Consider the following 23,928-nt stretch of genomic DNA (forward strand, 5'->3'; position numbering starts at 1 on the left):
AGAGGCGGTCTCACGCGACTCCCTCATTTTAGAGACGAGGAAACTAAAGGAGGTGACTCAACTTAGAACCCTAGGATCTATGCTGGAAGGCTCTTCAGAAGCCACCAAGGCCATTTTACAGATGGAGAGACTGAGGTCTAGGAAGTCAGGTTACTTGCCCATGCTCAAACAGAGAGGGTCTTGTCACTAACTAAGTGATTTTGGGCAATCACACCTCTCTGGGCCTCAGTTACCTTATCTGTAAAGTGAGGGGATTGGCCTTTGAGATGTCTTTTCCAGCTCCCTGTCTATGATCCTCTGACTCCAACTCAAATGGTTTTTCCATTACACCCCATAAGCCATAAGTGCATTTTTTTAAATAGTAAAATGCCACTTGAACATATATTAATTGGCCTAATCAATTAATCAATCCGTCAACAAGCAGCGCCAGGAACCTTAGGTGAATGCCTTATTCTGTCTGAGCCTCAGTTTGCTCATTTATAAAATGGACCTCTGAGGTCCCTTTTCACTCCAGAGCTAGAATCCTGTGATCTTATTAGTAGAGATGCTTTTCTCACTTGGTGCTCCCTACACTGATGATGAAATTGTGGATCTTATTATTTATTTATTTGTTTATTTTTGGTTTATGTAAGTCTATGTCTGTTCATGGTTAGCAAGTGAGCCCTGATTGACTCCAGCTCCACATGTTTCGGCCCTTCTGCTTCCTTTTGTTTTTTTTTTTTGGTCTGGACTCATGATGTCATCAGTACAGGGAATTCTGGGCTCCCTCTCCTAATGTGCAGACCAGTCAGTACCTTTTCTGTGGTTGAAAGAGCTTCCTGGAGTATTTTGGGTTGAACTCACACCCAGGACCAGAGTCTCTATGTATCAGAAGAAGGACTTGAGCCTAGGTCTTCCTGATGCCAGAGCCTGCTCTCTAATCCTGACACCCCACTGCCTATACCTGTCCCTTTTCACTTTCTCCAATCCCTAAGGGTCAGAGAATTGAGTCTCTAAAAACAGCGAAAGATAATTACTTTGATCATCAATAACATGTCATTGAAATGCAATCATCTGGGGATTTGGATTTGATTGGGAGCCAGACGGGATGTGCTGGGGGAGAGTTGGTTCTCTGTGTCTAAACTATGTTTTTGAAGTTTCTCCCATCCTTTTGTGGTCTCCCTCTACTCCTTGGTTATTTTAATCTTGGCCTCAGGGTACCAACCAATAAAAACTCGGTTGTTCAGTGGGATTAGGGCTGAGTCGGGATGCTAACCTTGCCTTCCCTGACAGTTGTTTGGGCTGCCAAACCATAGATAGGGGCGGTGGTGTGATGAGGTGGAAATGGTATTGGCTTTGGAGTGAGAGGCCCGGGGTTCAAATCCTACCTGGGAGGCTGTGTGATCTTAGGGCAATTTCTTAGACTGGAGTCCTCTAGATTTTAGTTTCCCTTCCTTGTCAAATGGTGGGGTTAGGGTGAAAGGGATGGATGAGATGATGCTTCAGTTGTATCCAACTCTTTGTGACCCCATTTAGGGTTCTCTTGACAGATATACTGGAGTGGCTCGCCATTTTGTTCTCTAGCTACAGACTCCCAGATCCAGAGCTGGCAGGGACCTCCGAGTGTCAGGCACTCTAGCCATCCATTGGTGTTCTTGGTTCCACCATCATGCCGTCTCTAGCACCCATCCCCTTCTGGCACTCGCAAGGCCCCCTCCCTCTTTCAAGCTCTCCACACCCCTCACCTGGGTCATTGCTATGGCCTCTTAGCTGGTCCTTACCTGTGTTCTCAGTCTCTCTGTCCTCATCCTCCACCCTGTTGCCCAGATCTTCCAAAGGCAGAAGTCTGAACGTGCCACTCTCCTTCTCAGAAACCTTCAGTAGCACCCCATTACTCCTTGATCTGCCATTTTATGAAGGTCTTCGTGGTTTGACTCAAGCTGTTCTTACATCTTGCCCACTTCTTGCCTTCGAGTCCTCAGTGTCTCAGCCCAATTGTCCTATCTGCTGATTCCCAAACTCAGAATTCCATCTCTCACCTCCAGGCCTTTGCATACGTTATCCTGTGTGCTTATAATACACTCCCTTCCTGTAATGAAGTTTTGAACCCTTAACTTCTTTCAGCGTTCATCTCAGGTGCCAACTTCTATCAATCAGTCTGCAGGAAATTATTAGGTGCCAACTAGGCAGCACAGTGGGCAGAGTGCTGGGCCTGGAGTCAGGAAGACTCTACTTCCCGAGTTCAAATCTGCCCTCAGACACTTCCTAGCTGTGTGACCCTGGGCAAGTCACTTCACCCTGTTTGCCTCAGTTTCCTCATCTGTCAAATGAGCTGGAGAAGGAAATAGCAAATCACTCCAGTACCTTTGCCAAGAAAACCCCAAATGGAGTCCCACAGAGTCAGACACAACTGAAATGGCTAAACCACAACACAATGTTCCAAGCACTGTTCCAGGTACAAGGGATGCCAGGGTGGTGAATGAAACATCCCTCCTCACAAGGAGTCTATAATCCAATGAGACACAACCAGGACAAAAATAAGCATATACAGAATAAGTATAAAGAGAATAAATACAAAGGAGTTAAAGAACATGACTATAATAATCACTAGTATTTATAAGAACAGCTAGTGTTTAAGCAGCATTTAAAGGTTTGCAAAGCACTTTACAAATACTATCTCATGGGAGTCCCACGACAGCCCCAAGAGGTGGGTGTTATTACAAGCATCTGAGGCAGGATCTGAAGGCAGGTCTTCCGGACTCCTGGTTCAATGTTCTAACCATTGTACCACCTAGCTATCTCCAGTAGAAGGTAGTTCAAGAAAGGGAGGTGAGGTGGAGTAGGGTGGGGACAGGGGCAGAGAGGAGAGAAGTGGTTGAGAAGATCCAGTAGCCTTCATTGAGTAGGTAGTGTTTGATCTGGTTCTTGAAGAAAGAGAAGGATTCTAAGGAAGCCAAAGGGAGGAGGAAGTACATTCCAGGCCCATGGGATGGCCGGTACTAAGGCCTGTAGAGAGAAGATGGAATGTCGTGGGTGAGGGACAGAGAGAAGGCCAGTTTGCCTGGATAACAGAGCAGCGCTTAATGAGGCCACAAAATTGGGTTGTAAAGGGTTTTTTAAAGTTAAACAGAAGCATTAATATCTTATTTTAGTGACATTAGGGGGCCAAGGAAGTTTATTAAGTGCAGGAGTGATGTGGTCGGACTTGTGTCCAACTGTAGCAAGAGAAAATCTCTTTGGCAGCTAAGTGGAGGATGGACTGGAATGGGAAGAAACTTGAGTCAGGGACTCCAATTAGAAACCATTGCCATGACCTAGGTAAGAGGCACAAGGAAGGAGCTGTGTGCTTAGAGAGAAGGTGTTGGATGGGACCGATTTTTTTCCCCCAAGGCAGGTGGAGTTAAGTGACTTGCCCAGGGTCACACAGCTAGTAAGTGTCAAGACCGGATTTGAACCCAGGTCCCCCTGACTCCAGGGCCAGTGCTCTATCCACCTTGCCACCTAGCTGCCCCAGGAAGAGATGTTTTGAAGGGAGAAACAGCAAGATTTGGCAATTGATTGGCTACATTAGTCAGATTAGTCAATAAACATTTATCGAGTGTTCCAGGCACTGTACTAAGGATACAAAAAAGAGGCAAAAGATAATCCCTACCCTCAACAAGCTTACACTCTAATAGAGGAGACAACAAACAAACTGATATACACACAGCAAGCTAAATTCAGGATAAACAGGAAATAATGCACAGAGGGAAGGCACTAGAATTAAAAGTGTTTGGGGGCAGCTAGGTGGCGCAGTGGATAGAGAACCGGCCCTGAAGTCAGGAGGACCTGAGTTCAAATCTGGCCTCAGACCAAACACGGCACTTACTAGCTGTGTGACCCTGGACAAGTCACTTACTCCCAATTGCCTTAAAAAAAAAAAAAAAAAAAGAGTAGTTGGGGAAGGCCTCCTGTAGAAGGTGGGATTTTAGCTGGGACTTAAAGGAAGCCAGGGAGGTCGGTAGTTGGAACAGAGCAGGGAGAGCATTCCAGGTATGGGGGACAGACAGGGAAAATGCCCAGAGCCAAGAGATGGAGGGTCTTGTTTGTGGGATAGCCAGGAGGTCAGTGTCACTGGACTGAAGAGCACACACCAGAGAGTAAGGTGTAAGAAAATTGGAAAGGTTAGAGGGGGCTACATTGTGAAGGTCTTTGAAGGCCAAACAGAACATTTTGTATTTGCTCTTGGAGGCAACAGGAAGCTAGTAGAGTTTATTGAGTAGGGGAGTGCCATAATTGGGCCTGAAATTTAGGAAAATCACTTTGGTCGCTGAATAGAGGATGAACTGGAGTGGGGAGAGACTGGAGGCAGGAGGACCCACCAGCAGCTATGACACTTGTCCAGGTTGGAGGTGATGAGGGCTGCACGGGGTGGGGGGTGGGGGGGTGTCAGAGGAGAGATGATGCGAAGGTGAAATTGACAGGCCCTGGTGCCATATTGGACATGGGGGTGAGAGAGATTGAAGACTCCAGAAAGATTCCAAGGTCGTGAGCCTGAGGGATTAGATGGTGTTGTCCTCTGCAGTGACAGAAAGATAGGAAGAGGAACGATTTAGGGGGAAAGATAATGAATTTGGCTTTTCACATATTGAGTTTAAGATGTCTACCGGACGTTCAGTTCAAGACATCTAAATGGCTGTAGGAAAATGTTTTCTGAAGGAGGCAGTTCGTGAGCCAGGGCCTGAAGGGAGCTGGAGATCCTCAGAGATAGAGGAGGGAAGGGAGAGTATCCCAGGCATGGGGACAGTCTACAGAAAGGCACTGATTGGTCCCAGCTTGGAGAAGCTAGAAGGAATGGGGAAGGTCTTAGGGTTACATTAGGGATAAAAAAAATTCTGATGTTTTCTTTGGAACAATAGATACAAACCAGTATGCACTGGGAAGTGTCAAATGCCCAATCTGGAAAGGAATAGAAAAAAAGATGGCTACGAGATCGTTTGGGTTGGTGTCCACTCCACACAGTAGAGTGCCCAGAACATTTAAAAGAAAAAAAAAGGAGCTAAACTTCAGACAAACGAAGGTAGAATCAGAGCTCTAGAGCTGGAATCTACTCCAGCTCCTTCATTTTAACGGGGAAGAAAACTGAGGCCTGTCTAGAGGAAGGGACTTATCCAAGGTCACACAGGTAGTAAGTGGAAGGACCAGGATTCAAACTCAGGTTCCCTGACTCCAAAGCCTGCACTCTTTCTATTGTAAAACAGAATGTAATTAAATTAAACCCTTTTAAAATAGCATAAACTTCATAGGTTTTTTTTCTCCTTAAATTAATTGAGCAAGTTTTAAAAGGAAAACGCCAAGGTGGGGGGTGGGAGGAAAAGCAGTTTAAAAAACAAAACAAAAGAAAACAAAACGCCCGCACCTGGTTTGACTCGGGTCGGCAATAAAATGCTATCGGACAAGGAGAGCTTGTGTAAACTAATCCCACCTCCCACTCACAGGTAAGTATTAAGTTTAAGTATGAGACAGGCCAGGAGACTCGACTGCGTTACGAGGAGCCAGACTTTTGAGCTGTGTGCGATTGAGTTCTTAACCTCCAACTCTGCAGGCTTCAATAGGATGGATGGATGGATGGGGCCCCACACTCGCTCCCTGCCATCCTCGAAGCCAGGGTTTGATCGTTAACCAGATATTGCCCCCAGACAATCCATTAAAACCAAACTCCCCTCCAATGAAGGAGTCAGAAAACCGAGCAATTAGCGAGCTGATTCCCGATGACTAGTCAAACACACCCACTCGAGCTCCTTCCCTTGCCAAACTTTCCGTCTCCCTGCACCGAAGGGGCACTTGGGCATTTTCTCCCTGTCTCTCTTTCCCAATCAATTTCTCATCCAAGGCTGAGGTCAGCTTATCAATCTTCATTATAGATGCACTGTATCAGGTCGCCTGGAGCCTGGATTCCTACAGATATAAGATGTCTGGAGACGAAACCACAGCAGGCAAGGATCACTGGAGCCCGGGATGCTGTAAGGTAGGCTGAATCGATCTGCTCCCTCCGACTTGTGCTCTCTCCTCGGAAGGAAAAATCCAGGACGGCTGCATTCACTCAGAAATTCCATTTTAGAAATTCCAAGTAGGTCCTGAGCGAGTGTCCCAAGGTCAAGGTGCTGGGGTTTATAGGCAAAGCTGACCCTGCCTACAGGTACTCTTCCCCCTGGGAGGACGAGGACTCCAGCAGGATCACAAGACCCATCTTCTTGCCACGAATGATCCAGAAGGCAACCCCAGCATTGGGGATTCTGGATTGGGATTCAGAGGACCCAGTTTAAAATACTGGTGACTCTGCTACTTCCTAGTGCTTAGACCTTGGGCAAATCCCTATAGTTTTCTGGGCTGCCCTGTTCTCGTTTCTAAAATGACAGGTTTGGCCTGGATGACCTCAGGCACTTAGCGGAGTCAGCCTGGACAAGCTACTCCCCGTTTGTCGGGGTATCAGTTTCCTCTCTGAGCTCCCTCCTAGTTCTAGGTCTATGATTCTGTGATCTTTGACCTCTCTGGGCCAACTTTTCTTCAACGGTCCAATGAGGAGTTTGAAGCAGACAGACCTTGTGCTGAATCTATCATCTTCTTTTGTTCATAAAAATACTGGCTGAGTACTCTGCAGCCGTTTACACACGTTATCTCTTTTGAGTCTTACGACAGTCCCGTCCGAGGGTGACACTAGAAACACTATTATCTCTGCTTCACAGATAGAGAGAGATGGTGTGACCGGATCAATTGCTAAGGACACGCCGGGGACAGGATTGAAGCTAGGTCTTGGGGACTTGACTTCTGGGTCTCTGTCTAAGCTCTGCCAAGCTGTCTGAAAATGTATCATAGAACAGATCGTGACAGCGTGTGTGTGTGTGTGTGTGTGTGTGTGTGTGTGTGTGTGTGTGTGTCTGGACAAGATCTGCATTCAAGTCTTGGCAGTCCTGGATTGGCATCGACCGCCCTGTAGCAGGAGGAGCCCAAGCGGTTCATAAATCATGGGATCATAGGATCGTAGATTTCACATTGGGAGTTGGGAGGGTAGGGTCCACCAATACTGCCCCTCATTTGGCCAAAGCTCTGTGTGTGTGTGTGTGTGTATGTGTGTGTGTGTGTGTGTAGGGGGGTGGATGTCACTATGTCAGGTTGTGAAGGAATTTCATCTCCACCTGGCAAGAGCGCTGGAGGACCTGGAGGGTCTGGGTTCAACCCGATCCAGCTCCACTTTGTGACTCACGGTGAAATAACTCATTGTATGTCATTTGTTGCCAGCCCATGTTCTATCTCCCCAACCAGGCTGGGAGCTTCTGGAAGGCACAGAGGGCGGCTTATTCACCCCCACTTCCCCTCTATGCTCTGCTCGTTGTGAGAGCTCAGCAGCTGCTCGTGGCTATGAATGACTATTTCTTTACAGCACATATAGGGAAGAAAAAAATGGGTGTGGCGAGGGACATCGGTTTCAAATGTTTTGTTGGGACATCGGCCCCTGTGGCTGAAATCCAACACGCAGGACCCAAAGTCCACTGAGTTTCAGAGTAAAGCAGTGGATGCCAGAGCCAGACCCCCAGAGAGACAAGTTGATGATTATAATAAGTAGTTAAAGTTGCCAAGTTTTTAAACCTTCAGGCAGTCAGACTGTGATACTCAGTGGCATGGGCTGGGGCGAGGGGGGAGAAGTTAAAGTTACTTTCCCTCAAGCAGTGACAGGCAAGAAGTGAAAAAGCAGCTTGTGATGGGCCTGTCCCTTTACTGAGAAGTCACACCCTCAAGGAGAGGGAGGTCACAAGTACAGGGAGGCTTCGGGGAGCAGAATTGTCTTGGGGATTCCAGCTAGTCAGAGGCCAAGCACCAGGAAGCTTATGAGCCCTTTGGAAGGACACAGATGAAGGGGAAGCAGGCAGCTGGGAACAGAGCTACTTGTGGGTCTTTAGCAATTGGCTAGTGAACCGAGACCGGTCAGAAGTCAGAAGCTTAAGATCTATCATTGCTCGATGACCAACCCACCTGATCCCGTGAGACTATTGACATTGTCCATTTTTTCTCCCTCTCCTTTCTAACTCTGATCCAAACCGTTCTTCATAATCCTGCCAAAATCAATTCATAAGCATTTCTTGTGTGTTTGCTACATAACGTTCTCTGTCCCTCATGGAACTTGAAGCCTCATGGGGTAGGAGAATAGCAATATGTATGAATCAGGAGCCTTCCTCCTAGCCTCCAAGCAAGATGCTCGTGGTCCGTGATTTGGCCGTGCTTTCCTTCAGAGCTGAAGGGATTGCACAGTGAGATGATGAGTCTTCTCATTGGTTGTAGAGTTGAAATAGTTGGGAGCAAGTAGTGTGACTCTTGCATGCAAGGAGGCCCTCTTTCCGACATGCTGGTGTTTCTTCTTGGTCACCAGGAAAGAGGAACCATGGCTTGGGCAAGCCACTGTGGGACTGGAGGTAGATGGCCCCTGCTACATGGACACAACCGAAGGAAGCTAATATTGTCAAGTAGGTCACTGGCCACTGGGCAGTCAGAAGAGGTATTATGGAGAAGGTGATGGCCTTGAAGGGAACCAGGAATTCTAAGAGGTTGTGATGAGTGGGTGGGTGCCTTCCAGGCATGGGCAGCATTCTGTGCAAAGTTACAGACATGAAAGATGGAATGTCACATATGAGGAACAGAGAGTTTGCTTGGAAAATCTTTCTCATGCAAAGACCTAGTCATGCCATTCCTTTGCTCAAAAACCTTCAATGGCTCCCCCTTACCCACTGAGTAAAGTTCCAAACTCATCTGCTTGTATTCAAACCACTCCACAACTCAGGCTGATCTTGTTTCATATTTCCATACTTTATGTACTGTATGCTCCACTTAAACTACTCTTTGGTCCCCTGAACCTGCTATGTACTCTCCTACCTACGAGCCTTTGCTTACTGTATTCCTCCCAGGTACAGTGCCTTCTCTTTACCTGTTGAATTTCTATCCATCTCCTCCCAGAAACCTTCCCTGATTGCCTCTGTCACTAACAGCTTTCTCTATCAGACCTCACATTTATCAGACCATTTATCTACAGCTAGGCACTTGTCAGATACTACTTGGTGTCTTATAGATATCTTTGGCGGGGGGGGGGGGCATCTCATCCCCCAATAGACTGTAAGCTCTTTGAGGACACGGACCCTTACCTAAAATTGGTGTCTTTCCAGCACCTAACTCTGTGGTCTGCACATACGTAGGTCAAAACGCTGCAAGATTCCTTGAAACAACGACCAACAGAGGAAACTCTGACAACCTTCTTACTATAAATATCAAAACATAAGCCAGAGAGAGATGGCTGCCAGAGTATTTGGCACCATCATGGAGCATGTCTGCACCAGAGTCCTGGTGAAAGAGGGATTCCCCATAGAGGGTGAGGCCTTCCATTGATTCCCATTTACAAAGAACATTGGGCTGATTGCCCCAAGCCCTTGAAAGACTGTGGCAAAGCTGATGCACTCAGACGGACAACTCATTTAGGGCGCATATATACTCATACGGGGGGCATGTATATACTCAGTACACATGTGTTTGTAGCTGTGTACATGTACATATATATATATATGTGCATGTGTGTATACAGCTCACATGGTTAGCTCATTAGTATGCATGCACATATACATGCATGTATATATGAGGTAGTGCAATGCACATGTATATATGCAAACATGCACACATATACATTATATTGATACGACCCATAGGGCTAGTTCATCAGAGTATGTGTATATATGTGTGTTCATGTGTGTATATGTGTGTTTGTGTGCACATGTATATGTGTGTATATATCAGTGTGTATGTGCATGCGTGTCTATGTGTATACACATGTGTGTGCATGTGTGTGTGCATGCGTGCCTGCATGTGGTATGTGTGCATGTCTGCATTCATATATGCATGTGAGTGTGCTGTGCACTGTGTGTATGTGCAGGGTATGCATATATGTGTGTGGGTATGTGTATTGCCAATGTGAATGTGTGGCTGTGTGTGTGTGTGTATACACATACATATACATTTAACCCTGGATAGGCATTGTATGTGGATAGTGGGCTAGTGGAATGGTCCTCTTGCTTCTCGGCTCAGCTCTAGAACTGCAAGAGGCCTCAGAAGCCACCTGGTGCCTCCCTCTCATTTTCCAGATGATTAAGTCCAGAAAGAGAAATGAGTTGCCCAAGGTCACCCAGGTAAGTAACAGAGCCAGAATTTTAATGGAGTCCTCTGCCTTCAGAGCCGACACTTTCCACTGCACTTCGCTCCCTCAGATGAGGCTCAGCTCTGTCGCTAAGTAGCGGTCGGACCTTGGTCAAGTCCCGTGTCTGTCGCCTTTGAGTCCTCTTCTGCAAATCCGAGGTGCTGGTGTCTGGGTCCCTTGCAGGTGCAGTGGCCTGTGCTCCCGGATTCTCTCCTGCGCTGCCATAATGACACCCCCCAAGAGGACACTGAGAGCCGCTCATTTCTCCCTGGCACAGCTAGAGAGGGATATCAGCCCATTCCAGAATCCTGGTCCTTCGCTCCTCCCCCTTCCCTGCCCCTCTCTGTAAGTCCCGCCTTCTCTAATCAGTCACTCAGCCCAGTGCTTTCTTCCTTCCTGATATCTCTTACTTTTTCTCCTTTGTTACCTTTTCCCAGGACCACACCCTCGGTCAGGTTCCCATCATCTCTTACTCATTTCCCTTCCAGCCTCCCAGCCATCCCAGGCACCGCCACCAGAGTAATTTTTGGGTTTTTTGCCAAACTAATTTTACTAAAATGCCATCTGATCATGTGACTTCTCCGCTCAAATTTTTCAGTGACCCTCCCCCTCAACGTGTTAACAGCTAAGCTAGTAGCCTGGCATTCCAAACCATTCACATCCTGAAAATCGACTTTTCCAAATCCTACCTAAACTCTCTGTTGCAGACAAACTACAGTTCACACTTACTTAACACTGTGTTTATACTCAGTTTCTTCACAAAAACCCCATGAGATAGATAGTGCCAGTATTATTGCACCCATTTTAAAGATGGGAAAACTGAGGCTCTGGGAAATGCAGTGATAAACCTACAACTAAAAGAAGTCTCTTATAACCTCTAGTCCACTGCTTCTTCTTTCCTCATTTTGCAGATGATATAGCGAAAGTGGGCATAGGGTGAAGGTATTAGCCAGAAATTCCACAGATAGGGATCAACAGAGGTAAGATTTTACTTCGGAGCCCATGCTTTGCCTCTGCTGAGAGTCAAGCTAGGAAGCATAGGAGACAATGTTCTGACTCCAAGCCTGACCAGATTCTACTGCCCTGTGTTCCCTCCCTATCCTCTGGAAGAAAGGCTTGAAATTTCTCACCTCCATCTTTTTGTTCTTCTCATTTGTCCCCCCAAGAATGCCTGCTTTCCTTCTTTCTGTCTATTCAAATTCTGCTCAAAGTCCTACCCTCTCCACCCTGCTCCATGCAATACTCCTAGACATAAGAGTAACACACCACGATCATGCTGTAAGAGGGATTATTGAGTTCAGCCACTACCTCCTGATTTTACAGATGAGGAAACTGAGGCCCTAGAGAAGCTAAATGACTTGCCCAAGCTCATCCGGTTAGTGACAGAGTTGAGATTGAAACCTAGGTACTTTACTGTACATCCTCCTTTCTTTCCACTACAGCACTCTGTTTCCCCAAGAGAGCCTCTCTTTTTTCTGAACTAGAAAGGAAGTAGAGAAGGAAAGGAAGGAAGGAAAAAAGGAGGAAAGAAGCATTTATTAAGCACCAACTATGTACCAGGCATTGTGCTAAATGCTTTACATATATCATCTCATTTGATCCTCACAGTAACCCTTGGAGGGAGGTGTTATTATTAATTAATATTATTAAATAATAATTATCCACATTTTAATATCAATTAAACAACTGTATTAATTAATCCCATTATTAACCCTATCAATTAAAATAATTTATTAATTATTAGCTAACCCTGTTTGCCTCAGTTTCCTCATCTGTAAAACGAGCTGGAGAAGGAAATGGCAAACCACTCAAATGTCTTTGCCAAGAAAACCCCAAATGGGGTCCTGAAGATTTAGATGCGACTGAAACAACTGAACATCAACAATAATTAGGGTAATAATAATTACAATTCACAATATTATTAATTGAAGATACTGAGGTTAAAGGACTTGCTCAGGGTATCACAATTAGTAAGTGTCCAAGGTGCAATTTGAATTCAGGTCTTCCTGACTTAGAGCTCAGAGCTCTATCTAGCAATTAAATGTTAATTAATCTAGCAATTAAGCACGGACAATTTGGGTCATTTCCTAGTGTTGTTTAGCTTTTTGTGTGCTATTGTTTTGTTTCCCACTTCTGAGGTTCCCCAGGGCAAGGCCTTTGCCTTCTGACTGTATATCCTCCCCAGTGCCTCCTACCTGTTTTACACAAAGCAAAGAAGTCTAACTTATTGGTTTATTTTGTCTCCAGCAGGAGGTATTGACATCCTGATCTTCTCCCCCAAAAAAGTCATTTGGCGATATAAGGATCCCCCACAGCAACCACTGGGGGCAGGGCAGCTCCCATGACCCATTAGCACCTTCACAACTTGAATTCTGCCCAGTAATTTTGTGGCATCTTTTATCCAATCCTCTCAAAGTATTTTACAAGAAAGTGTTAATTATTCCCATTTTACAGGTGGGGAACCCAAGGAACTAATAAGGATAATTGGGAACAGAAACTCCCCTCCCCACCTTTCAATCACTTGTTATAGATCAGGAGTCCTTCAATCTTTTTTTTTTTTTTTTATGTCACAGACCCCTTTAGCAGTTCGTGGGTTCCTCAGAATTGTGTTCTTATTTGTTTAAATATAAAATAAAATACAAAGGAAATCAATTGTATTGATAAACAATTACCTCTCTCTACATCCACCCATTCATCTATCTATCTATCTATCTATCTATCTATCTATCTATCTATCTATCTGTCTGTCTGTCTGTCTGTCTATCTATCTATCTATCTATCTGTCTCTAAAAGGTCACAGACATCAGATGAAGAACCTCTCTTATAGTTGATCATTAGCTATGCTAAGTCCTGTAGCAGAGGCTAAAGACATAAGATGTTAGGTTTTAATGGTAAGGGGAGAGTAGACAGGGCTAAAGTTTTCGAGCTGACTTTAATTTTTAACCTTATAGTCATTTCCCCTTAGTTCCCCTACCCACATATATGCCCTCCTTTGTTCTTTTTTAAACCATAATGCATTTTTTCAATTAGCAAGTGTTTATTTTCTCTTCCTCTTACCACTCCCTCCCAAAAAAAAAAGAGAAAAAAAGCCCCTTTGTAACAAATATGCCTAGTTAAGGAAAACTAGATGTCCACATTAACTATATCCAAAATGTATGTCTTATTCTGTATATTGAGTGCATTTATCATCTCTCTGTCAGGTGGTAGTTAGCATGATTCATCATTAGAAACTCTCCTCTAGGCAACCAGGTGGTACAGTGGAAAGAATTTTAGGGCTGGAGTCAGAAATACCTCAGTTCAAATCCTACCTCAGATACTCACTTAGCTGTGTGACCCTGGGCAAGTCACTTAACCTATGTGCCTTAGATTTCTCATCTGTATAACAGGGATAAAAATAGCACCTACCTTCCAGGGTTGTTGTGAAGATAAGAAAGAAGTAATATTTGTAAAGCACTTTGCAAACCTTAAAGTGTTATATAAATACTAGCTATCATTAGCTAACTATTCATAACAAAAACATTTAAGCAAATCCAACAGATAAAGTGTATGCAACATTTCACATCCATCTTCCCCCACCTCTTTACTGAGGAGTAGCTGGTTTTTTTTTTACTCCAGTTTTCAGAAACTAAGATTGGTCATTATTATTATTATTAATTTTTGATAAGACAAAAAATTGTCAGATCACAGCTCAGAGTGGATTGGAAGAACAGGATAGTAAGGACCACCAGAGGGCAGTTCCTAGGTGGTGACCTTGAAGAGCCCATCTTAAGCCACCCTACTGGCCAGTCCCTCTCCAGGGAACTCAGAAAGTTTTCTTTAGGAACTGGAGTTGAGGACCAAAGGCCTTCTCTCTTCTACACACACACACACACACACACACACACACACACACACACACACACAGAGAACTATCCTCTGAGCTTCTGCCCAATTTAAGTCTAGCTCCTTAAACCCACTACAGATGTTAACACATAGCCTTTTAAAAAGCAACACTAGATAAAATATTTAATGTGACTGGAAATTGAGTTAATGAAAGACATTTTCTATGCAGTGCTAGAAATACCAACTTCCCTCTTTTTTCCTAGAGCCGTTTTTTTGTGTGTTTGTGTTTTTTTAATCTTGCAAACCATAGTTCTTCAGGGAAATACACACACACAACCTGACAGTGCTTATGACAAAGGAAAATCTAATTACAGTACATTTCCTGAAAACAAATCCTCATTCAGGTCCTACTGTAGGACTGTGGAGAATATGTCTCAGGAAGGCTAGAAAAAATACAATGGCTTTCCCCTTATCTCATATACAATACAGCTCTTTACTCCGTCTATGCCCAGTGGGTACTAGCACCAGGGATATAGCTGTACACTTGAAATATTGGATCGGTGAGCTGATATTACAGTATCCTTTAAACCCACAACAATATTAATAATGAAAATGCAATATAAATAGATTCCATTCAGTTCCCTCCCCCAAATCCCCTCCTGCCCAGGGGGAAAGGGAAAGAATGAGCATAAGGTCTTAGAACAGAGGCCATTCTTTAAAGGAAGAAGGATTCTTCCAGCTGCCGACGATTTTACACCAATCACCGCTTGCAACTGGAGGACAGAACCACAGATTTAGAGCTGGAAAGGATGTCTGGAGACCACCTAGCCCAACTCCCTGGTGCCACTCTCTTGCTCAAGATATTGCAAGGGCTCACTATTGCCTCTGGGATAAAATGCAAACCCGACTGATTTCATATTACACTCTTTTACTTACTGTATATCCATAAAGTGATAGATCTGGAACTAGAAGGGGCCTTAAAGGTCATCCAGTCTAATCCTCCTCATTTTATAGTAGATAAAACTAAAGTCTACAGGGGTTAAGGGACTTTACCAAGGTCACACAGGTGATATGAAGCAGAGTTGGATCCAAACTCAGGTCCGATGACTTCAAGCTCATCGAATTCTCCACTATTCCATACCATTTCTACTGCAGGGATTCTTAACACAGGGGCCTCAAAGTTGTTGTTGTTTAATATTTTGACAAGTGTTGTTTTAAAATGTAATTCGTTTCTGTTGTGATTCTATGTATTTTATCTACTCGAGAACGTTACTCTGAGAAGGGCTTCACCAGCCTGCCAAAAAGGTCCAAAGACACCAAAGAGTCCAGACTTAGGACTTGAACCAGGGTCTTCTCAGTCCACATCCTATTGTCTTCCAGACAAGTCCCAAAAAGTTTTCTGAGACAAGAAGCTGTTAAGTTACTTTTCAGGGATCACTGGGCATGTGATAAAGACAGGATTTTAACCCCATGCTTTCCTGACTCCAAGCCCAGTATTCTCTATCCATTATGGTATGCTGCCTCTGCAAGAATTTCAATCCCCTTTCTAAAAAATGCAGAAAATCTTCAAAGCTTAGAACCTTGACCCTTTAACTTGACTGAGGCTCACCCTGAGGATTACCTAGCTTTTATCAAGTTTTCTAGTAGCAGGTAAACAGAGTGGAGGACAAAACTAATTCCTTAGAGGTAAGGAAAAATCATTCTGGACAAATGAAACGTCATTAACATATGTCATCCAGAAGGAGAAAGTAGAATTCGGTTGAGGACCAGAAATTAATCCTTCAAAAAACATCCAAAAATGGTCATAGAGATAGAAAAGATTATTTTGCCAGGGAAAGCAAGAGGAAGGGGAGGGGGTGGGAGCCCTAAGTGTTTAGAAATCATTAGGGTTTGCTCTTACTAGTTTGGCAGGTTCTGGGCCCAATTATATAACTACACATACATTTGGCATATAACGATTGCTTATGTACTCTGCGTGTAATTACATGTAACATAATGTGTACTTCAACTTGGTGGGTATTTACACAGTCCTAACACTGTGAATACGGCCTACTTAGAAATGATTAACATAAAGCATTACCCACACACACACAAACAAACCCAAACAATTAAAAGTAGTTGGGTTTACTTGGGCATATAAAAAACCTGGAATCATTTCTTTTTTTCTTGTCCTCCAATGAACCACCTGAGAAGGCAACGGTCTGGGAGGAAAGCAGAGTTCCTTCCCTCAGTGATGCATGTTCTTTGGAGAGAAATTTATCTTTTTAGTCATTTCAGTCATGTTTGATGCTTTGGTTTGCCGTTTCCTTCTCCAGCTCATTTTATGGATGAGGAAACTGAAGCAAACAGGGTGAAGTGACCTGCCCAAGGTCACACAGCTAGTAAGTGTCGGATGTCACATTTGAATTCAGGTCTTCCTGACTTCATGCCTGGCTTTCTATCTACTGTGCCACCTAACTGCCCTCTCGGAAAGAAAAGGAGCATTTAATATTCCAAGTGCATTAGGTAATAGAATATCTCGTATACAAACTTTTTTTGGGTTCCTCTCTGTGACGTCATCTGAATAGGGAGCTCCCAGTGAGGAGAATCCATCTACCGATGTAGACAGGCACCACCCTGTAACTGTACTCTTAGAATTTCCCTGGGGGGTGGTGGTGGTGGTGGTGGTGGTAAGAAATCAAGTGACTTGCTCCGGGTCACAGAACCAGTATGGATCAGAGGGAGGACTGGAACCCAGAGCATCCTCCCAACAAGCTTGCTTTCTATTTACTGGACCACACCACCACCCGTGGCTAGTCTCTTAGATGTTAACTCTGCAGAAGACATTTTTGAAATCCAGGTTTCTGAAGGAATGGATACTTGGAAGTTATTTGGGACTGATGGCTTAGTAAACCCAAGAAAGAGTAAGGTTAGACATATGGCTGGTGTTTTGCCAAATGGGGAAATGAACCATGATTGAAAATTACTTTATTTCGGAAAAAAAAAAAATGTGTAATGTCCCAAAGACGTGTTGTGTATTCTTCCGGATTATCAGGATGAATTTTAGTTGGTCATTCAAACCCAGTTCTACTTAATATATTCATAGAAGCTGGGAAGGGCATTAATTGCCCGGTGAAGTTTGTATTTGATCCTAGAAGTAACAGGTTTTCAGGGAACCAGCACTAAGACCCTCTAATGATTCACTCTCTAATGGGATTAGCGCAGGCTCTAAAGCCAGAGGGCTTGAAATCCCACTTCTGACACTTAGTACTTTAGTGACCTTAGACAAGTCATTTAACTGCCTGCTGCCTCAGTTTCCTGACCTGTAAGGTGAAGGGACTGGATTAGACGGCTTCTGCCATCTGCTTAATGTTTCTATTTGTATTTCTAGTGCTTAGTACATACTGATTAATAAATGCCTCATTCATCGCTTTACTTGAGCTCCAAATTCCAATGGAGGCATGGAGTTGGTTCAAAGGTTTTAGAGCTGGGGGGGGGGGGTCCGAACATTAGCATGGATCTCTTTGGTGGTGTGGTGAAGGCCCCCTTTCCAAAACGACTTTAAAAGCATAATAGAAAACATAGAGGATTACACAGGAAACTAATTTTATTGAAATAGAGTAATTAAAATATTTTAAAAACTAAATATACACATACCCTGAAATCTATCCATGGACCCTAGGCTAAGAACTTCTGATCTTATTTAACAGATGAGGAAACTGAGGCCTTTGGGGCCTAAGAGAGGCATTTGGCAACTAGGATCTCAGGCCCTCTAATGGCAATTCTGGGACTCTTGCCACTGTACCATATTACCTCAGAATTCCCTGAGTGTTCAAAGACTAGCCCAGCAGGGCATAAACAGATTCCCTCAAGCTGGAAAGACTCTGAATATTGGTCTAGCAATGGCCTGTATGTTTTGCCCAAAGACATGCCTAACTAAGTTTAGAATGGCTCATCATTGGAAGGCTAGCCACAAGCGGATAACTTTTTTTTTTTTTTTGGGCAACAATGACTCATAAAACTGTCTGTGTCTGTGTGGAAGTTTGTGATCTATGTCAGTGAACACACCAAGCCCACATCAGGACTCATGCATCTTTTGAAATATTGACGAATTAGAAAGCTAAATAGCCAAGTGCTTTGAAAATGGGGTAGTTCAGGGTCGTGGAAAATGCCTGAGGACTGGAGTCAGAAAAGATCTGGGTTTGAATCTTACTTCTGACATTTATGAGGTGTGTGACTTCGAGAATGTCAATTCACCTTTCTTGATCTCAGTTTCCTCATCTGTAAAATGGAAAGGGGGAAAAAAATCAAACACTTAGAACTTACCTCACAGGGCTCTTGTGAAGTCTGGATGAAATAACGTACGTTAAATGCTTTGCAAACTGCAAAGTGCTATATAAATGTCATTTACTATTACCAGAGTAAACCCAGGCCTGTTATATTCTTTTTTTCTCTTCCAAGCTAAATGTATTGAACAGATTTTTGAATCTTTCCTCATTCTTTGAGCTTTGTCTTATCTCAGAGAATTCAAAAACACAGTATTTTGGAGAACTTGATTGGCTTTCTTTTTTTCTTCACTTGCTTAATGACTAATGTAAATGGGGACAGCAACCAGACTTGTGATTTCATTTGGTACAGGGAACTCCCAGATGAAGAAATTCCCCTCACATAGAGCCAGTCCCACTGTCTCTGAAACTTACGGTCTTGGAGAAGTGGCTTTTTTTTTTTTTAAAGGTAGGGATAGTAATAATTCATGCCCAACCCAACAAACCTTTGGGAGGAAAAAAAACTCCCAAAAAACAAAACCGACATTTATAAGTTGTTCAAATAGAGCAAGGAGACGTGCCGGTTAGGAGTTCAAAGCCATTGCTTATGTTTCTCCGATGATACTACTCCTGGAATGAATGATAGGTTTAGGGATTTGCCCAGGGTCCCACAGCCAGTATATGTCGGAGGGAAGACTTGAACCCAGGACTTTTTGTCTTCGAGGCTGACTTTCTCTCCCCACAGATATAAAGACTCTGTCTCACTTTAATCCAACTCACTTTCAAGTCAAGATATCACCAAGTTCTCTTCGAGAACTAAGGACAAACAACCAAACTATAAAAATTATATGAAGGGGAAAATATGGCCAGAAATGTATAAAAATAATCTTTTAAAAACACATTAAAAAAAACTTCTCAAAGTAGGCAAATGTCATTATATTCTTATAATATATGGGACACAGAATTTTAATTAAGGAAAAGAAAATAGGACTGTGGGTGGAGGAAAATGGTTTTTGCAAACCCTCGCTTGGCTGGCCATCTTGCCGCAGTCTGCTTCAGTTGGTATAGAGAAATACTCTATAAGAAGTTTGCAGGCTCAAAAAGCGTTTTACACATACTTTTTGGTTACTAGGGAATGGTTTTGGAAATTTGGAGATGCCAGTTGGTCAGGAAATTGGGTGGGATGAGTGAAGTTTGGATTCAGTCAAAGGGCTGAAGTTGAGGAAGGACCTAGAGGGCCACATGCGGCCTTGTGGCTGCAGGTTCCCCAGCCCTGGTCCAGGAGATCACAGAATCAGACTGTGGGAGTCGGATAGGAAGGCAGAGGCCATCCAGTCCAACCCGCAGACAAAAGGAATGTCCATTTAGGGTTAGATGACAAGTGATTATCTAACTTGAATACCTCCAAGGAGGAGGAACTTGCCATTTTGTAAGATATCAGTCCGATTTGACACCTAAACACCTAAAGCTATATGGCATGATTACTTTCACGTATAATAATAACAACAATAGCGAGCATTTATATAATGCAGAGAGCTCCTTACAACAACTCTGTGAGGCAAGTTCTATTATTATTATTCCCACTTTACAAATGAAGAAGCTAAGGCTGATGGAGATCTAGTGACTTGTCCTGGATCACAGAGCTAAGTGTTTGATGAAGGACTCAAATTCAGGCCTTCCTGATTTCAAATCTAGTACTCTGGACACCATGCCATCTATCTAACCCTTAAACACATGTTTATACCCACTTTTATCAGAAACAAAGATTCCCACCCCCCCTCCCCCCCCCCCCCCCCGGTCCCCAACAAGACAGAAAAAGTTCTCACAGTTCATAGGATCAAATGAGATAATATTGCAAAGCACTTAGTGGAGTGCATGGCACATAGTGGGCACTTAACAAATGCTTGTGTATATGGTATTCTTCATCCCTTATCTCCTCTGATTCCCTGAGGTAGGGAAGTAGGAAATGACTTGTCCAGGGCCACAGAGCCAACAAGTAGTGTAATTGGGACACCAATAGATATCTTTAAAAAGGGACCAAGAGGCATCACGTGGATATAGAGCTGGCATCAGGGTCAAGAAGTCCTGGGTTCAAGTTTGACAATGTCTGCCTAGCCTTATCCAAGTCCCTTAACATCTGACAGCCCTGGTAAAACTCTACATTGCAGAGTACCTGAGACCTGCCCTGGTCTGCTAGTTTCCTTATACCAATCAAACAGCTTCTCCCCCCACCCTCCTAAAGACAAATGTCTATGAAATAATAAGTACAAAAAGCCAGAACTCATCATCTGTACCCTTACACTCATTACAAGCAAGTGAAAATAAATGCATTCACATTAATGAGGGCTGGAAGAGAATCTGGAAATGGGAAAATTGTTTTTCATTTAATATTCAGTACTCCTTTTTTTCCCTAAAGCTGTTAAAGTCCACAAACTTAAAAAAAAAAAAAGGTTTTATTTACTTTATACTGAGTTCTTCTCTCAGATCTTCTAAGGTCTTGACTAAGAGATGTTTGGGTTTCTGATTCCTCTTTAACTCTTGTGGTTCAGGATAGCTCACTCCACACTTTTTCTTTTTTTCTTAAGGTATGGATAGTAATAATTCATGCCCAATCCAATAAACCTCTATGAGGAAAAAAAAACCCCAAAAAACCAAAACCAACATTTAAAAGTTGTCCAAATAGAGCAAGGAGACGTGCTGGTTAGGAGTTCAAAGCCATTGCTTATGTCTCTCTGCTGCTACTAATCCTGGAGAACATGAGAATAATATAAATACCACCAGAAATATAATGTGAGCCTTTAATACTCATCACGTTCATTTCTAAAATATTGCCCCAGATTGAAGACCCTGAATTCCAACCAGATGTAGTTCTACACTATTACATAGGTCAGATATATTTCACTTTTGCGTTTGGTTCAAGCCCAAGGGATTGACTTGATAATTAGATTGAGAACATCTGCCCCAAATCCAAACCATTTTCCTGGTCCTTCCTTACCCTTCTTCTTCTAGGAGAGATTTTTTTTTAAAGCTTTTGCCCATTAAAACAACAACAAAACAAAAAATGACAACTTCTATTTAGTCTAAACCCCTAAAGAAGTTTGTCTTTTAGAGTAATAATGGCTCCACTGATCCAACAAGCACTTATAGAACCCCGCTGAGTGCTAGGCTCCATGCTACCCCCAGAGATACAAAGACCAAAACAGGAATCTTGCTCTCAGGAATCTTACATTCTGCCGGGGGAAAAACACATGTACCTGTACCTTCAATCAATCAATTAAGTATTTAGTAAGTGAAAAAGTCCCGGCCCCCAAGGAATTTGCATTTTATCAAGGGAGATAATAGTCACACACAGGCGTATGTACACACAACATATACAACAATAGACCAAGATGACTTAAAAGGAGAGGAACTTTCTAGTGAGGGCTTCGTGGAAGACATTCTAGGAGGCTGAGAGGAGAGGCAGGGCATCCCAGGCATGTGGGACTGGAAAGAAGGACGTTTGGCTGGACCAGGGAGCCTCAAAGGATGTAATGCGTAATAAACCTGGAAAGGTAGGTTACAGACAGGTCCAAGGACTTTAAAAGACCAACAGGGAGGGTTGTCTTTGTTCCTGAGGCCATCATTTTCAGAAGTGAGCACTAGGAGAGAGCTCCACTTTCGTTGGGGCCACCTGGGAGAGTGGAGCTAACCCAAGAACTTAGAGAGACAAGCCTAATCAGGAAAAAAAAAAAATTCTGATAGCATATTTCAAACAATGAATCAGACAACGTCATTTCAAAAGGCATTTGTTATTAAGTACTCATGTTCCAGGCACGGTACTTGAAGGGGTGTTAAAGACAAATGTGAAACCAGTTCCGGACCTGAAGGAGCCTCCAGTTTGGAGGGCGGCAGGAAGCGATCAGAGAGGATGGGGTGGTGGAGGGGGCACCAGCAGCTGGGGTGATCAGAAGGGAAGGCTTGAGCCCATGTTTCGGATTCTCTGAGGCTAAGGGGAGCTGGGGAGTACTTTCCGGGCACCCGCACGTCCAATACGCACAGGGATGCGAGACAGGCGGCGGGGACCGCGACTGCGTGGCGAACGCATCACCTGGCTGAGAGGTCCTAGGTCGCCTACCTGCAGCCTGGCCACCGGTGGTCCAGCCAGTGGGCGAGTGGTTTTTGTGTTTGCTTGTATTGGGGAGCCGCTGCCCTCTACTGGATAGACTATCTCAAGCCCGCTTGGTCTGTCGGGGACCTTCCCCAGAGCCCCGTTCCATCCACTCATTAAACTGGAAGGGCAGCTTCCCAAGCAACCTAGACAAATATGGCTGTTTGTGTATCTCAAGGTCATGAATACCGGGCCGGGCCGTAGTCAGATGACAACTTCTGTGTCCATGCGTTTGGGGCCGCAGACAATGCGTTTCCACGCTGTCTCTATCGTCCCGGCAACCCCCGGCCACCCTGACTTCCTCGGTGTCAGCCCTCGCAGACGAGTCACAGATTAAATGGGCTGGAAGGACCAAGCATCCTCTCCACCTTAGGGGTGGTCCTTTTAGAATACGTGGCCGCGTCCAAAACCCCTGAATACGGGGACTTTCATGTCATGCAATTCACTCTTTTAAAACAAACACTAACTTAACGCGAGTGATCGTGAGAGGCGTACAGCTAAGGTTTTGATAAGGAGCCCCTTTCCACTTGGGCTCCCATCAACGGTGATTTTCTTTATACTTTTCCAAATAAAGGAATTCAGGGTTGCTTTGAATCAGTTCACACCAAACGAAATACGGGACATGGCAATGTACGTTAGCACGCTAGTTTAACCCCAGAGCTACACGTGTGCATAATCAATTAAAGCTGAACTTCCTCAGAAATGTCCTTAGATTATTTTTGCATGGAAAATAGAAATGCAAAGATGTTTCTTTTCTGTTTTGTTTTGTTTTTCAATGCTAAGTATTAGCATTTCGGTAAACTTGGGAGTCCCTATTGTCTGCAATCAACGCATCCCTACGGGTTCGTGGGAAAGCCCTTTTTAGCTAGACGGGAGAGAAAGTTTTTGAACAAGAATAGGGGTGCTTGGGAATCTCGAAGATTCTGGGCATCGAAGGGCGAACGAAAAGGTTCTAGGGGTGCGCCGGTTTCACTCGGTTTGCGGTGCAGACGCTGCTCATGCGCCCCTCATCCTCCTCCCAGACTGAAGGCCGGTCTCCAGCCCCGCCGTCTACACAGCTCCGAGCCGCGCGGAGCGTAGGGTCTCCGCCGCACCTCACTGAAATGGACAAATGCACTGTTGTTTCTTTCTTAAAAGGAAATCGATCACTGCGACCAACTCTGTTCTCCCAGAAAATAAAGTAGGGGTGGGGGGGGGAGAAGCAAACGGTCATTTCCTTCCTAAGCCTGCCGAAGCTGGCCGGCTCGGATGGATACCCGTCTGTCCGTCTGTCCATCGAGTCGGTCCGACGTGCCGGGCCCGGCTCTCTCTGGGCAGCCCGGCGGCCGTGGCTAATGCTTATGGATCGCCTGGAGGGAGGGAGGGAGGGCACCCCGTTCCCAGGCTGGCGCACAGACCCCTGCTCCTCCAGGGAATGGAGGGGGGGGGGCGGCAGAGAATTGTTTAAAACTTGTGCTTTGCAGTTATGGAGACTCGGGCGCCCCGGGGCGGGCGGCGCGGCCCCTGCCCCCCTCCGTGGGCAGCTT

The 23,928-nt window shown here is 44.4% G+C and overlaps 1 protein-coding gene across 8 annotated transcripts in view; it reads left to right on the forward strand.

Annotated features, from left to right (window-relative positions):
• Nucleotides 1-5,766: 5,766 nt before the first annotated feature.
• The window catches only part of CUX1 (cut like homeobox 1), a 467,724-nt gene continuing 449,562 nt past the window's right edge, over nucleotides 5,767-23,928 (forward strand). For 3 of the 8 annotated variants that reach the window (XM_027861836.1, XM_027861837.1, XM_027861840.1), the window contains exon 1: nucleotides 5,767-5,986. In XM_027861836.1, coding sequence (XP_027717637.1) covers nucleotides 5,930-5,986 — 57 coding nt within the window. In that variant the 5' untranslated portion in view covers nucleotides 5,767-5,929. The remainder of the gene's footprint in view (nucleotides 5,987-23,928) is intronic. The other 5 variants (XM_027861841.1, XM_027861843.1, XM_027861842.1 and 2 more) reach the window with 3 other exon arrangements.

This window comes from Vombatus ursinus, unplaced genomic scaffold (genome assembly GCF_900497805.2).
Source record: "Vombatus ursinus unplaced genomic scaffold, bare-nosed wombat genome assembly UNPS02014768.1, whole genome shotgun sequence".
In the NCBI taxonomy this organism is placed as follows: domain Eukaryota; kingdom Metazoa; phylum Chordata; class Mammalia; order Diprotodontia; family Vombatidae; genus Vombatus; species Vombatus ursinus.